Genomic DNA, 16,456 nt, shown 5'->3' with positions numbered 1-16,456 from the left:
CCTTTCACTTTCTTATTTCACAAAAAATTCAAAAGAAAAAGAAACACAATTTAATAAGCAATTGAAATAATGCAAAGTCTTTGCTTTTCGTACAAAGCTCATGCATACTCATAAATTAAGATTACAGATACGACAACAAGCTAGATTAAAGGGGACAAGGATTCTCTCCAACTTTTTTTTTTTTCCTCTCATTTGTCACTCATGTTTGAACCAGTGGCAGAGGGCTATCATGATCTTTGACTCCAACAACTTAATAAATCTCATATATATATATATATATATATATTTGTTAATGTATTGTATTTGACTCCTATTAAGACAAATTAAATTACAATCTCTTCATCCTACTTCTTCTATTTTCTTCTATTATATTTATCTTAATTTTCTCTCTTCTTGTTTGCGATTTTATTTTGCGCATCATGTCCTCGATGAAATATTTTAGTTGAAAAGTCTTGGTAGACTTCAACATTACTCCACAGTATCTTGCATCTAAGCTCGACAAAACTCTACAAATAATATTAGTTGACGACATATGTGGCATAAACTTTTAGCATATGTTAACAAAAATTGACACGTACCTTCTAGATGCTCGACCCAATGAAGCCTATTTTGTTGATATTATATTCCTATTATTTAAAAATCATGGCTACACCACTGGTTTGGACGCAACATTTCATATTTATAGGGAGAGAAAGAAGAAAAAACTAGAAAGTGAAAAAAGGAAAAAAAAAAAAAAAAAAAAGGAGGGAAGAGAATCCAATCTGAATAAAGTGATATGACATCCAGTTTTTGTGAAGAGCATCCTCAATGCAAGATTTATAATTTTAGACATATTTTTATATTTGAATAAAAAAAGTGGCCAGTTTGAGGTTTTTGGTTTTCTCTTTCAAATTTTAGACATATTTTTATATTTGAATTATATGTTACATCTAAAATCTGAGTCTTCGTATTGCGAGAGAAAATATTTGAGTCAAAACTTGAGTTTTCCACGATTTAAGTATGTGTATTGAAGATGGTTGTAATAAAAAAAAAATCAAAGCTTAATGTTTTCGGTTGAATAACATTTTTTCTTGTTAGTATAAGCTCTACCTCAAACTCAAATATTATACTGAAATTCAAATTTGGTCTTACTTTGAAAGAAAACTTATAAGAGTTTTGAGTATAGTTTATCATAAAGCTCAAATTTTTCAAACCCTTTCCATTAGTTTTCCTTTATATTTAATAAGTCCAAAATTTTCGGTGCATTATAAATGATATTAAACCTTAATTAAGAGTTTAAATTGATGCGTTCTAAATTAAACTGTTCATTATGTGACTTAACCGAACTCTCTCTTTTCTTAATGTAAAAATACCTATATACTCAAAAAAAAAAAAAAAAAAAAAAAAAATTGGCGGGCTCTATACTTGCAAGAAGAAGAGCTCTTACACAAAGGACCACTCTCATATACAAGGAGTTCTTCGTTCAACGTCAATTATTATTATACGGCAAAACTCTTCAGTTTGAAAATAACTTATATAGAACGAGTTTACTGTCACACATATCAGTCTAAAAAATACAATATTATGTAAAACTTGCTTGTGACAATATTAATAGACTGGAACATCGCATAATGATGCAATCGTTGTATACAAATTGTGGTCCTTCCGTTCTTCGGTACAATGACACGTGGCTTAGATTCGAAAGCAACTCACAGTTTCAATAATATTTTTTTACTTTTGTTCATGCTTTTGTTGTTTTTTTTTTTTTTTTTAAAAGTTCGCTTTTCCTTCGCGAAACCTTCGTCGAGCGGTTTTACCTTTCCTCTGTTTGCATTGAATCATCGAACTTCCTCAGGAAGTTTCATTTGTCTATTTTAGTAAATTAAATATTCTTATATTCTCATTTTCACAAGAAAAAAAGAGTAAAAAATTGCATCTCATATCAAAATAAATAAATAAAAATAAGAGAACTATTATTAATATTAAACAATTAATGTGCATTTTCTTGACAAACTAATTATTCACTTCTGATAAAAGTATTTTTCTTAATTAGACCCTTTCATAGAAGATATTTATTTTTTCGAAAAATGGGAATTAGTTGTGGGATTGATTTTACTTTGAACTTCAACAATTCGAATCGTTTATTTTATAAATTTTGATTGGTAGATAATCCTTGTAAAAATTCAATTTAATTCAATCCGAAACTATTTACTTATTTAGCTATGACCATGAAATTTTAATGTTTCTTAGAGAATAAAGTGTTAGTTAATTTTTTTGAACTCAATTAATTGTTTTAAATATTTTTAATTTGGCTAATATTTTGTAAAAATGATCTATGAGGTACAACTTGAAAAATAAATAATTCGGATTGTTAAAGTTTGATGTGGTGTGAGCGCCATATTCCCAATTTTTTATTTATTTATAAAAATGGAGATTTTTTCGTTTAAAGGCATCCTTTTCTTAATATATACTAGCATATAGGGACACATAAAATGTGTGAGAAATTTTTTTATTTTTGTTTTTGAAATAGAAGGAGAGAGGAATTGAGTGATAGAAACGTGGGAGTGAGAAATTTTTATTTATTTATTAATAATTATAAATATTTTAGGATTACATGTAGGTGAGATTTAAAAAAAAAAAAAGCAAAATTTTGGTCGTGTGAAATCACATTTTTGCTTCATATTTCTTATTCATATTCTGTTCTAATTAGAGAGTTAAACTGGTAATTTCATAGGATTTTGATTGATAATATGTCTTTTTGGTAAAAATAATGAGTGTTTTATTTTATTTTTTGGTAAAAATAATAAGTGTTTTATTAATTAGTGTGTGTATATATATATTGTGGCCTTTATATATAAACACCTTATTCCTTTGCAACATGGAAAAAAAAAGATTTATTAGTGTCCCACCTTCGCTCTTGACTCTCTGTTTACTCTCGTTTACTTGCTCTCCCTGCTGGCTCTCTCTGTGACTTTGTTTCATCTCTCTGTAACTGAAAAGCCGGCTGTGGCTTTGTGATCGCCCGTCGACCGTACCGAAAATGGCGACGCCGAGAGAGCACATTGAAAAAATACGCAAGGAAAAGTTCTCCATCGGAGAAAACAAACTCAACCCATTGACTGAAGATCTTCATCAGGCAGTCAAAAATCTTTCTCTTGAACTCTATACCAAATCTGTTCACTTTGTCATGGAACTGATTCAGGTAATTTGCATTCCCATTCCTACACACACACACACACACTCCTAGTGAAAACTCAGTTGTTGAAGGATAGGATTGCACATCGTTTATATGAAAAAATAATATACTATTAATACATGAGAGTTTTCACTTTTAATACCACTAAAAGTCTCGATGATTTTAGGGGTGAAAATTTTCATATATTAATTGAATATTATTTTGTATTTGTGATCCTATTTTTTCAATATGCTACCTTGTGAGTAACCCCACATGATCACAAGAAAAATCAATTCCCACATCAAAAATTGGTCAAGTCATTGCTGTGCCGTACCGATTATTTATCATATATAGCCAAAGCTCTCTCTAATTTCATAAATATTATTTTTTATAAAAATTATCAATTATATCAAAATACACATCTGAATAGACCTAAATGCCCGAAAAGTTAAAACCCAACTACACTAGACCTAAAGTCCGTTCCTTTCGATTCCAACTCATGTAATACATACAAAAGTACTGGCTTATTTCTGGAAAATACTAATTTTGACTGCCGGAAAGTAGATTTCACCATATAAATGTGAAGAACACTAGCAATAACAGTCACTACCTCAAGTTCCTAAATGGAGGATTAAATGAATTGGGTACTCTGACCCAAATCTCCGTAATCCAAAGAAATTAACCTTTCTTAGATCAATACATGTCTGAAAGCATGTGAAGATTTTTCGCTGTCAATACATGTTGTTAGGCATAAGGGTTAATTGGAGCTTTTTCGCTTGTTTTTACCGGACGATTTAATCTTCTTGGAGTTATTGTATCAAAGGGAGTTTTGTTCTTTTTCCTAATATGAAAAGGAAACTATATATGACTTATATAATTTGCAGTTCCCTAAAGGTTGATATATTCGAACAACAGTTTTCTTCCCATTGAATCCAAATTTATTGTAGGCCTACGAAATTTTGCATACTTGCTGCTCATTCATTAAGAGGAAAAGCTAACACACGTTACAGAAAAAAGGGTTTAATTGTTGGTATTTGGGTCTATTCAAGAGTGATTTTGACTATGTATGAAATTTGTTACAAAAGTTGATATTTATGAAAGCTGGGGCTAAAATTTGGCCATATTTGATAAAAACTCCATAGTACCAGAGTTAACACAATTTTTTCATAGCCCGGTCATCATTCAAGGACTAGAGCTATTGTAACTTTTTGAGGCCCAATCAACTCAATATCCTTAAGTTGGAGTTAGCGCAACTTTTTGAAAGCTCAACTTAAAGACGCAAATTCAAGCCTAGTAAATCGAGTCCAAAACGTATCGAAAGAATAATACGCTTTGATTTCATGTCAGATTTTTAGAGAGATGGGTCACTAGTTCACTCTTAACCACTTATAAAACTCAACACCAAGGGTAGTTGAGTTGAGACAATTCTGTGTGGTTAGGAGTGGGCCAGTGATCCATCTCTTTGAGTATTTGACATCAATATGCATGATGAATTTTGTTTTTGGTGTTAACGTGGTTAGGTCAGTTGACTAGGAATTCTTTCTTAGAATAAGATTTTTTTTTTCTTTGTTTCATTCATTCACTTCAAATGTCAAATAAATATGGAGTGTCATAGGAAAAGGGTGTGCCGAAATCACTTTAATTTAGAACATCACCTTGCTAAATGCGGAAATCAATTTCCTTTATAATATACCCTTGTCCAGAAAAGAAAAGTAATGCTTTTGCAAGAAGCTTGTAGCTCAAGTGGCAAAGAGCAATTCCGAGTCATGTGTTCAATTCCCTCTCTCCCCAATATTTTTTTGTATCACAAGAACTAAATGCGTTTTGAAGAAAGATTAAGGACTTTATGTAGGTTTGTTACGTTTGTATACGCATGCATGTAGGTGTTAGTGTGCTGAATAATGTATTTGAAGGTTTTTAATTTCGTTTAATACATTCAGGAAAGTTAAAACTGTTAAAGCTTACATTGGATAAGATGCTATTCGATTTCTCAATGTTTTAATCGATTGGAAATGGGAAATAATTTAGTTTTGTAAAGATATATGCTTGTGAATCTTAATCTTAATCGATATGCCACTATGAACAATTTTAAGATTTAACTTTTGTTTCTTATATGGTTTGATTGAAATAACAAAACATGGTATATTTTACTTCACAGAATGCAGAAGACAATGAGTACGCAGACGGCGTTGATCCATCACTTGAATTTGTCATAACGTCCAGGGATATAACCGGCACAGGGGCTCCTGCCACATTGCTGGTTTTCAACAACGAGAAGGGATTTTCAAGTAAGAACATAGAATCCATTTGCAGCATTGGACGGTCCACCAAGAAAGGCAACCGGAAGCGCGGCTACATTGGAGAGAAAGGTATGTGCATTATCAGTACATTACTTCCCCTAACTTTATGGAAGCCACGCAATGTTTCATTTGATACAATGTGGCACATGTTTATGATAAGCCCTTATAGGTTATAGAAATGTTCCAAGATTTAATAATTCTCTGCGAGTTCACATTTCAGTCGTCCATCGCGAACTATATGCTATACTATAGTATGCTTGATACAGAAAAAATTAGTACTTTGATTGGAATTATTCTGCAGATATCAAAATTTAGGTGATATTTTACATGATGACTGTTACATATTAATCGGTAAAGTACGCAACTGAAGTTTGGAATGCCTATAAGCTTATATGTGTTTTCTTTCTTGTTTGGTAGTTGTGATTTTTCATTGTTGTGCTAATTCAATCATGTTTCTGGTTAATGTACAGGAATTGGCTTCAAGAGTGTGTTTCTGATCACAGATCGGCCTTACATCTTTAGTAATGGCTATCAGATAAGGTTCAGTAAAGAGCCTTGTCTGCATTGCAATCTTGGGTACATTGTTCCTGAATGGGTTGAGGAAAACCCTACTCTATGTGACATACAACAGATATATGGTTATGGTTCTGCCCTTCCAACCACAACGCTGATCTTACCTCTAAAGCCCGACGAGGTCCATCCTGTGAAGCAGCAGCTCTCAAGAATGCATCCGGAAGTTCTCTTGTTTCTTTCAAAGATTAAGCGGCTCTCGGTTAGGGAAGATAATGAGGATCCAAGGCTCGACACTGTGAGCGCGATATCAATATCAAGTGAGATTGATCTTGTGGCGCAGAAGAATATTGATGCTCAGTCCTACACACTCCACCTTTCTGCAGAAGAAAATGGTGACGATGACAAAAACTGTACCTATTATATGTGGAAGCAGAAGTTTCCTGTCAGGCAAGAATTCAGAGAGGAGAGGAGAATGGAGGTCGATGAGTGGGTGATCACGCTAGCATTTCCATTTGGGGAGCGCCTTCATAGAGGAACAAGCTCACCCGGGGTCTACGCATTCCTTCCAACTCAGATGTATACAAATTTGCCTTTCATAATTCAGGCAGATTTTCTGTTACAATCATCGAGAGAAGGTATTGTCTTGGACAGCAAGTGGAATCAAGGAATTCTTAGTTGTGTGCCTGTTGCATTCCTCAAAGCATTTATCTCGCTCGTGAAAACTATAGGAGACGCACCAGATTCTAGTTTGCCTCCTTACTTTAGGTTCTTACCTGTCCAGAACACCTCCTATGATGAATTGAATGTTGTGAGGGAGTCAATCAAAGCACTGCTTATTGAGGAAGACATTGTACCAACCAAGTCACACAAGCAGAGGTTCTTCCATAAACCTCGTGAAGTGGGTAGGTTGTTACCTGCTTTCTGGAATATTTTGAGAAAGGCGAGCCATGAAAGAGTTAGCTTGGGGAACATCTCTTCCCATGGAAGATATGTTTTGTGTGATTCATTTGACAAGGAGGAGTATGATCACATTCTGAATTTCCTTGAAGTTAAACCAGTTGACGATGAGTGGTATGCTAAATGCATTCAGAGTTCCGATATTGTAGCCGGAGTGTCTGAAGATGTCTATTGGGAGCTTCTGTTGTTTGTTTCCGATAACTGGAGGCGGACATTCCACTGCACCAACATCAAGAACATTCCACTGATAAAATATGTGGATTTTGACGGAAGTGTAGCATTCTGCGGCTTAAGCGCAATGCGGATTCGTGAAAAGAAGATTTGCCTATCCCGTCTTTCTAGTCATGTCTCATGGTTGATTGATTGGAACAAGGAATTTATATCCACAGCAAGTCTTCTTTTTATTCCAGAAATAACCCAGCAAGCTCTCCAGTCATGTTCTAAGAAGGAGGAGTTGCTGAAATGGTTCGCGGAAGAAATGAAGGTTGCTGCTGTAAGTGTTTACGAGTATGCAGTTTGCCTCGATCATTCTCTTGGCGATGAGCGGAAACCTGTTGTTGCATATGCCCACTTTTTGTATCATTCATTGTGCAATAAGTATATCTCTGCTTACGAAGTTGATGATTTATGTCGTAAAATGCCACTTGTGAATAACTACGGCTACGTTAATAGACAAAGGAGAGGGGTTATTGTCCCTGCCAATGAAAGCAAATGGGCTGATTTGACTGATACAAATCTGTGGACGGAAGAAGGCTACATCGAGTTAGGAGAAGATTACATAAAACCAGGCCGCTTTGCAGGTAAAGTTACAAAAGAGAAGCAGCTCCTTGAGTTCCTCAAAGATCACGCTGCAGCTTTGGATGTCCCTTATATTTCTGCTCCCAATGCATGTATTCCAACTGTGTCTTCAACTCTTACGAAGCAAAATGCATTCTTGCTTTTGGACTGGATTCATCACTTGAAATACGAGAGGGTTCACATTCCAGAGAAGTTTTTGAAAAGCATAGCGAACGGTTACTGGCTGAAAGTTTATTTGAATGGATATTCGGGTGCCAGCAGGCCACCTTCGCAGTCATTCATGCTCAAGTCATCATGTGGAAACATTCTGCAGAGTGGATCTAATTTTGTTGATATCCCATTGGTTGACATGAGTTATTATGGCGAGAAAATTAATGATTACAAGGAGGAGCTAAAAGCAATTGGAGTCATGTTTGAGTATGCAGAAGCATGCAAGTTTATTGGGAACCGTCTTATGTCTCTCGCAGATTCATCCACTTTAACTATAGACAGTGTACTTTCAATCCTGAAATTTATCAAGTTTTTGAGGGACAACTATTTTTCAGCCGAAGAATTTGTATCCAGTATTAAAAGGGGGAGATGGCTTAAAACGTCCCATGGCTACAGGTCTCCAGTTGGATCTGTCTTGTTCGACCAAGAGTGGCGAATTGCATCCAGGATTAGTGACATTCCCTTCATTGAGCAGGAGTTTTACGGTGAAGAAATTCTTCATTTCAAAACAGAACTCGAGTTGCTTGGTGTGGTTGGTTCCTTGAACGGAAATTACCAGCTCATCATCGACCACCTAAAGTCATTGTCATACTTAACTCATCTAACATCGGATGCTTTTCTGCTGTTGCTGCAAATTATGAAGACTTCAAATTCATCTGATAAGATTGTCCAAGCATTGAGTGGAGCAAGATGCCTGAAAACAAACAATGGTTACAAGTTTCCACATGAATGTCTCTTGTTTCACGAGGAATGGGGTTGCCTTCTTCAGGTGTTTAGTGGTCTCCCATTGGTTGATCACAATTTCTATGGAGACAACATATTTTCCTACAGGAATGAGTTGAAGAAAATAGGGGTGCTTGTTGATTATGAGGAGGCTGCAAAAGAATTTGCTCGTTATTTCAAGCAGCATGCATCTTGGGCTTCCATCACCAAGAAAAATGTTGCATCATTTCTGTTGTGCTGTAGAAAGCTGAAGGGAACTCCTTTTAAATTTCCCACAGATCTGAAGAGCTGCATTCGTGAAGAAAAGTGGTTGCGAACTAGTCGTGGTGATTATAGATCTCCAAGAGAGTGCATTCTCTTTAGTCCTGATTGGGAATCTATCTCTCCAATATCTCGTCTCCCTTTTATCGATGATTCTGAAAATTATTATGGCAAGAATATTCATGAATATAAGAAGGAGCTCAAGAGCATGGGGGTCGCTGTGGAATTCAAGGATGGTGTCAAGTTTGTGCCTCCTAATGTTTGTCTTCCCCAGAATCAAAGCAGCATTTCCCCAGAAAATGCGCTAGCATTGCTGGAATGCATGCATATTTTGTTGGAGGTGAAAGATTACTCCTTTTCAGATGCATTTATAAAGAGAGTTTCTCAACCATGGTTGAAGACTTATGCTGGTTATAGGCCTCCGAGCGAGTGCTTGTTGTTCGACTCCAAATTTGATTTGTTTCTGAAAAAGACTGACGGGCCTTTCATTGACGAAGAATTTTATGGTTCTAAAATTACAACCTACAGAAAAGAGCTCTCAGAAATAGGGGTGATCGTTGAAGTGGAACAAGGATGTCCATTGATTGCCAGCCACCTTGATTTTCATGATGAACGTTCTACTTTCGTTCGAGTATATGAGTACTTGAATGAGTTTAAGTGGAAGCCGGATTGCAAGGCTGACAAAAGGATCTGGATTCCGAATGGAAATCAGAATGGAGCGTGGGCTAGTCCTGATCAATGCGTAATTAATGACAAAGACGGGCTATTTGGTTTGCAGTTGACTGTCCTGGAGACCTACTTTGAGCATAAACTGCAAGTGTTCTTTTCGTATGCTTTTGAGGTAAAATCTCGTCCTTCTATTGAGGACTACTGCAAGCTCTGGAAGGTTTGGGAAAGCTCCAAAATAACATTGTCGCGTGTGCACTGTTGCAAGTTCTGGGGTTATATTGCAAAGAGCTGGAATTCGAAAACAGAGAAAGTTCTTACTGAGGCCTTGGTGAAACTGCCTGTTAATTCCGGCTCAGATGAAATCTTGTTGCTAAACAAGTCGGATGTGTTTCTTGCTGATGACTTGCTACTGAAGGATCTTTTTGAGCAGTCTTCTCCTCATCCCTTATTTGTTTGGTACCCTCAGCCAAGCTTGCCTGCATTGCCTCGGACTACATTGCTTGAAATTTACAAGAAAATTGGTGTTCGCACTATTTCCGAATCTGTACACAAGGAAGAACTGCCCCTAGAATTTGGCATTGAGCAACAACAGGAAATTCCAAGGGAAAGTTTGATAGGGAAACCTCTGTTGAAGCTCATTCTTGGTTTTCTAGCTGATCCTGCCTTCAAAATGGAAGCAGAAAGGAGGCATGAAGCTGTGCAAGGCCTTCTCAGTCTTACTGTTGTGGAGACAACCGAACCAATCAATGTAAGCTATAACTTACCATTGTCTTCCGGAGAGGTTTTGAACATAAGGGCAAGCCGAATGATACGGTGGGACAAAGAAATGTGTACATTTTTCACACAGAAAATGGACAGGTCTGGAGGGCAGAAAAGTGTCATTGAGTTTGCCACATATTTCTCTGAAGTAATATCTTCCGGTGTCCTGTGGGAGAACACTGATCATATACCAGCACTTTCAGAGATGATCAAGTTGGCATTCGTGATGGATTTCGATGAGGAAGCAGTTGAGTTCTATATGAAGTCCAAGAATTTGCGAATCTTCGTCGAGGATGAGGAGTTTCTTAACTCTGCCTTCTGACTAGATATGTTATAAACTTCCCTTACTGTTGTTTAAGGTTTAGTTTGTGTCCTTAATTTAAGTACTGTCTTACTAATATAATGTGTGGTTTCAATGTAAATAATTAGTGTGATTTTCCGATAATCCGTCAATATGTAGATGCTGTGAACTTTAATCTGTATTAGTTAATGTGATTCTCTTGTGCTTGTGGACAGTTGATCGTTAATAGCTTCTTTTGTTAACTTGCCACCCAATCTATTCAAGGTATTCATAAATATTCTTTTGATAACTTGATAGCTTCTTTGGTATGGACAAACTATAGCGTTGCACCGAAATCTTTCTTTCTCTTGGATACTAGAATCTCTACGAAATCTATCCAAATGTGGCCGGATCCTCGTGACGATTTCAGTTTCTTTCTTTGATTCAAGGTATGAGGAAGGTACATATGCAGATGCCGGTTAGGCTAGTTGGACTGGGTAGCGTGCATGCCCCTTTGCACCCGAGTTTAAACTCCATTTTGTAAATTAGAGTATGTTTTGTGGACGATATAAATTAGAGTAGTTCATGTACTTGTGTGTTTTTGATATATATATATAGATATGTGCGTGCTTGTGTGTTTTAATGTGTGTTTATGTATTTACCTTAGACGGAAGCTATTTGAATATATGAATCAATGGTTCACAGTGTACTACTTATTTTGCAGAATGCAGAAGATAATGAGTACCCACAAGGGGTTGATCCATCACTTGAGTTCGTCATAACTTCCCGGGATATAACAGCCGCGGGGGCTCCTGCTACTTTAATTGTTTTCAACAATGAGAAGGGGTTTTCACCAAAGAACATCGAGTCCATTTGCAGTGTTGGGAGTTCCACCAAGAAAGGCAACAGGAAGCGCGGCCACATTGGGGAGAAAGGTATGTGTATATATACACGAGATGCTTCTATATATTCTGCATGCCAGTCCTTTTATGACTACTAAGTATCAATATTTCCATCTTGAAATGTCATTTGTTTCAAAGAATTATGTACTCTTATTGGAGTCATGTAATAGTAATACTGCTTTGATAATGCTACCATGCCTATCTCATGTTTATTATGCGTTCTGAATTAAGTTTTTGTTCTCGGTTTGAATGTCTTGTTAGTTTTCCGTTTTGCTAATTCAACTGCATTCCTGGTTAATCCACAGGTATCGGGTCCAAAAGCGTGTTTCTCATTACTGTGCGACCTTACATTTTCAGCAACGGATATCAAATAAGGTTCAGTGAAGAGCCCTGTGTGCACTGCAATGTTGGCTACATAGTCCCAGAATGGGTTGATGCAAACCCTACTCTTTCAGAAATAAAACAGATATATGGTTCTGCCCTTCCAACCACAACACTGATCTTACCTCTGAAGGCGGACAAGGTTGAAGCCGTTAAGCAAAAACTCTCTAGCATGCATCCGGAAATTCTCTTGTTCTTATCAAAGATTAAGCGACTCTCGGTTAGGGAAGACAATGTGGATCCAAGGCACAACACTGTAAGTGCGATAGCAATATCAAGTGAGACTAATTTTGTCACCAGGAAGAACATAGATGCTGAATCCTACACACTCCACCTTTCTGCAAAACAAAATGGCTACAAATTTGATACAGAATGCGGCTATTATATGTGGAAGCAGAAGTTTCCTGTCAGGCGGGAGTGCAGAGTGGATAAGAGAAATGATGTAGATGAATGGGTGATCACACTTGCATTTCCAATTGTAGAGCGCCCTTGTAGAGGAACAAACACATCTCCTGGAGTCTATGCATACCTTCCCACCGAGATGGTGACAAACTTTCCCCTTACAATTCCAGCCGATTTTCTTCTTGCTTCATCAAGGGAAACAATTCTTCTGGACAGCAAATGGAATAAGGGGATTCTCGATTGCGTTCCAACTGCATTTGTGAATGCATTTACCTCGCTTGTCAGATCTAAAGAAGATGCTCCAGTTTCTAGCTTGATTCGTATGTTCAAGTTTCTGCCTGTTCAGAGCTCTCCTTATGAAGGATTGAATGTTGTCAGGGAGTCTATAAAGGCAAAGCTTGTTGAAGAAAGCATTGTACCTAGTGAGCCTCACAAGGAGCAGAAGTTCTTTTATAAACCCCATGAGGTTGGTAGGTTAATGCCTGCCTTTTGGAATATTTTGAATAAAGCAAAGAAGCAATGGGTAAGCTTGGTTAATCTGTCGTCTCATGGAAAATATGTTCTGGCATATGCCTTTGATGATGTCGAGTATAACGAGATACTGAATTTCTTGGGAGTTGAAGCTGTGAACAATGAATGGTATGCAACATGCATCCGGGGTACATCTAATCTGATGACTGGGGTGCTGGAAGATGTCTATTTGGAGCTTTTACTTTTCATTTCTGAATTTTGGGGGTCTAAATTTTCAAGCACCAGCATCAAGAATATACCGCTCATAAAATGCGTGGGTTATCGAAACAAATCACTGTGCAGCATAAGCGCAATCCAGAAAGGCGAAAGCAAAGTTTGCTTATCAAGTGATTCTTGTCATGTTTCATGGCTGATTGACTGGAACATGGAGTTTGCATCTGTTTCCAATGTTCTCTTTATGGCAGAGATCACACAGGAAGCTCTCAGATTGTGTTCTAGGAAGGAGACGTTGAAGAAGTGGCTTTCGGACCAAGTCAAGGTTGGTTCTGTAAGTATATATGACTATGCAGTCAATCTCTTTGATAAGTCACTTTGTGAGCGGAAGGTTGCTATTGCATTTGCCCACTTTCTACACCAGTCTTTGAGCAAGGGATATATCTTATCTCGGGAAGCTGTTAATTTGTGTGCACTAATGCCATTGGTAGATAAGTATGGCAACATCACCATCACTAGGAAGGGAGTTCTTGTTCCAGCTAATGGAAGCAAATGGGCAGGATTGACGGACTCTAATCTGTGGAGAAGAGAAGGCTATGTTGAGTTGAACGAAGACTATTTGGATTCCGGTCATTTTGCTGGTAGCTTTACACAACAGAAGGAGCTCCTTAGGTTTCTAAAAGATCATGCTAAAGCCTCGGATATCCCAAATGTTTGTGCTCCCAGCGATGGTATATCATCTTTATCTGCACCACTCAATAAGCAAAATGTATTCTTGCTTTTGGACTGGATTCGCCAGCTCATGTGTAAGGCTAGCATCCCTCAGAAGTTCTTGATGTGTGTAAAAGAAGGTAGCTGGCTGAAAGTTATTTTGAATGGTTCTCCTGGTTTCAGGCCACCATCGCAGTCATTTCTTCTCAAGTCATCATCGGGAAACCTTTTGCAGAATAGCTCTGTTTTTGTTCATATACCGTTGATTGATCAAAGTCATTATGATGGAACCTGAAGTCACACTCTTGCTTGACTTCCTGGACACCTGAGGTTCCTCTATTAATACTTAAATGCATGTGTCTTTTGAGCTCATCTGAAAAACTTGTCAGTGCTTTGAAAGGATCGAATTGCCTAATGACAAGAACTGGTTACAAACGTCCAGAGGAATGCCTTCTGTTTGACAAGGGTTGGGGCTGCATTCTTCAGGTCTTCAGCGATCTCCCATTGATTGATCAGGATTTCTATGGAGACAGAATATCTTCCTTCAGAAATGAGTTGAAGAAAACTGGGGTGGTGCTTGATTTTGAGGATGCTGCAAAAGTATTTGCCCGTTATTTCAAGCAGCATGCATCTTCGACTTCAATTTCAAAACAAAATGTTGCATCAATTCTCTTGTGTTACAGAACACTGAATGTAACTCCATTTAAATTTCCCGCAGATCTTAAGAGCTGCATTCGCGAGGTGAAGTGGCTGCGTACTCGCCTTGGTGATTATAGATCTCCCAAACAGTGCATTCTCTCTGGTCCCGATTGGGATTCCATCTCTTCCATATGTCTTCTCCCATTCATTGATGATTCTGAAAATCACTATGGAAAGAACATTCATGCATTTAAGAACGAACTGAAGAGCTTGGGGTTTGGTTGTGGAATTCAAGGACGGAGTCAAGTTTGTGGAATCTTGTCTGTATCTACCTCAGGATCCAACCTGCATTTCTCGAGAAAGTGCACTAGCATTGCTTGAATGCCTACAGATTTTATTGCATGAGAAAGCCTACTCCCTTCCGGAGGCTTTCAGGGGAAAACTTTCTCGAGCATGGTTGAAGACTCATGTTGGTTACTACTCTCCTGACCAGTGCTTCTTGTTTGATTCAAAATCGGGTTTAAAGCAAACTGATGGGCTTTTCATTGATGAAGAATTCTATGGTTCTAAAATTACAACCTACAGAAAGGAGCTCGCTGCAATTGGGGTGATTGTCGAAGTGAAAAAGGGATGTGCCTTGATTGCAAGGCACCTTGATCTACATGATGAGTTTTCGACATTTGTTCGAGTATATAGTTACTTGAGTGACTCTAAGTGGGTGCCACTGACAGATGGAGTGGCTCCCGGAAGGATCTGGGTTCCGAAAGAAAATAAAAATGGTGAGTGGGTTAGTGCCGATGAATGTGTTCTGTATGACAAGGATGGTCTATTTGGTTCGCTGCTAACTGTTTTGGAGAAACACTATGAGCAAAAGTTGTTTGGTTTTTTCTCTTCTGCTTTTGGAATAAGATCCCATCCTTCTGTTGATGATTACCTGAATCTCTGGAAAGTTTGGGAAATTTCTGAAATCGGATTGTCTCATGATCAATGCTGCATGTTCTGGCTTTATGTTTCGAAGCACTGGAATTTGAAGATGGAGAAAAGTCTTGCTGATGCCGTGGTGAAAGTACCGGTTTATTCTGGCTCAGGTGGAATTTTGTTGTGCAACAAGGAGGATGTTTTCGTTGCGGATGACCTTCAGCTGCAGTATCTTTTCGAACAGTGTTCACAGTCAATGTTTGTTTGGCACCCTCAGCCAAGCTTGGCTTCCTTGCCTCGGACTAGGCTGCTTGAAATCTACAAGAAAATTGGTGTTCGCACTATTTCAGAATCTGTGCAGAAGGTAGAATCATCCATCGCAGATGATGTTGAACTACTGATGACCCCAACGAAGAAATTGATCAGGAAAGCGCTGCTGAGGCTGATTCTTGGGTTTCTAGCTGGTCCTCCCATTGAGATGGAAGTAGAGAAGAGGCAGAAAGCTGTCCAAGGTCTTGTAGACGTTGCTGTTGTGGAGACACCTGAACCAATCACTGTGAGCTATGATCTGCCACTATCTTCTGGGGAAGTTTTGAATGTGAGAGGCACACGAAAGATACAGTGGGACAGGGAGAATTACAAATTTTTCATCCAGAAGATGGACAAATCTGGCGGACAGAAGAGTATCATTGAGTTTGCTACCCATTTTGCTGAAGAAATATCTGAGTGTGTGCTGTGGGAGTGCACTGAACATATACCTGCACTTTTGGAACTCATCAAGTTGGCATTTGTGCTAGAATTCAATGAGGAAGCTGTTGATTTCTTGATGAAGTCGAAGAATCTGCAGATCTTTGTCGAGGATGCGGAGTTTCTGAATTCTGCCTACCCTTCTATCTAGTTATGTTTCTTTTCAATAATAATAGTCTCTCTACGCAGATGACGTGAACTCTATGTTATGCTGTTTTGGTTGTGTGGGTTTTTACGTTTTACCGTTGGATTCTCATGTTATTTTGAACAACTGGATTTGCTTATACTATCATATGAACTTATGAACCATGTTTTCTCATCTGGTATTTTTACAACCTTCTGCAGTTTACTAATTGGTCCGTTTTATGATTGCTGAATTAGTTTCCTAAGTTTTTGCTTTGTATTCTTCAGAAGCTGCTAACTAATTAAAAAAAATTGAGTTTCGAAT

General features: G+C 37.7%; 1 protein-coding gene and 1 pseudogene across 1 annotated transcript; both read left to right on the top strand.

The window, feature by feature from the left end:
• The first annotated feature begins 2,822 nt into the window (after positions 1-2,822).
• On the top strand, positions 2,823-10,871 carry LOC137711634 (uncharacterized). Its single transcript, XM_068450887.2, has 3 exons — positions 2,823-3,181; positions 5,313-5,523; positions 5,925-10,871. Exons 1-3 carry the CDS (start codon positions 3,020-3,022, stop codon positions 10,664-10,666), a joined length of 5,115 nt encoding a protein of 1,704 aa, XP_068306988.2. The 5' UTR covers positions 2,823-3,019; the 3' UTR covers positions 10,667-10,871.
• A 1,120-nt stretch (positions 10,872-11,991) lies between these two features.
• On the top strand, positions 11,992-16,308 carry LOC137710125 (uncharacterized; annotated as a pseudogene).
• Positions 16,309-16,456: the final 148 nt, after the last annotated feature.

This window comes from Pyrus communis, chromosome 6, assembly GCF_041283825.1.
Source record: "Pyrus communis isolate YQ-2024b chromosome 6, ASM4128382v1, whole genome shotgun sequence".
NCBI classification, from domain to species: Eukaryota; Viridiplantae; Streptophyta; class Magnoliopsida; order Rosales; family Rosaceae; genus Pyrus; species Pyrus communis.
The sequence above is the reverse complement of the archived record's forward strand: the minus strand, read 5'-3'. Positions and strand labels throughout refer to the sequence as shown.

Coding starts and splice junctions, on each gene's coding strand:
- LOC137711634 (XM_068450887.2), top strand. CDS start 3,020: ATGGCGACGCCGAGAGAGCACATTGAAAAAATACGCAAGGAAAAGTTC. Junction 3,182..5,312: donor TTGTCATGGAACTGATTCAG/GTAATTTGCATT, acceptor TTTACTTCACAG/AATGCAGAAGACAATGAGTA. Junction 5,524..5,924: donor CGGCTACATTGGAGAGAAAG/GTATGTGCATTA, acceptor GTTAATGTACAG/GAATTGGCTTCAAGAGTGTG.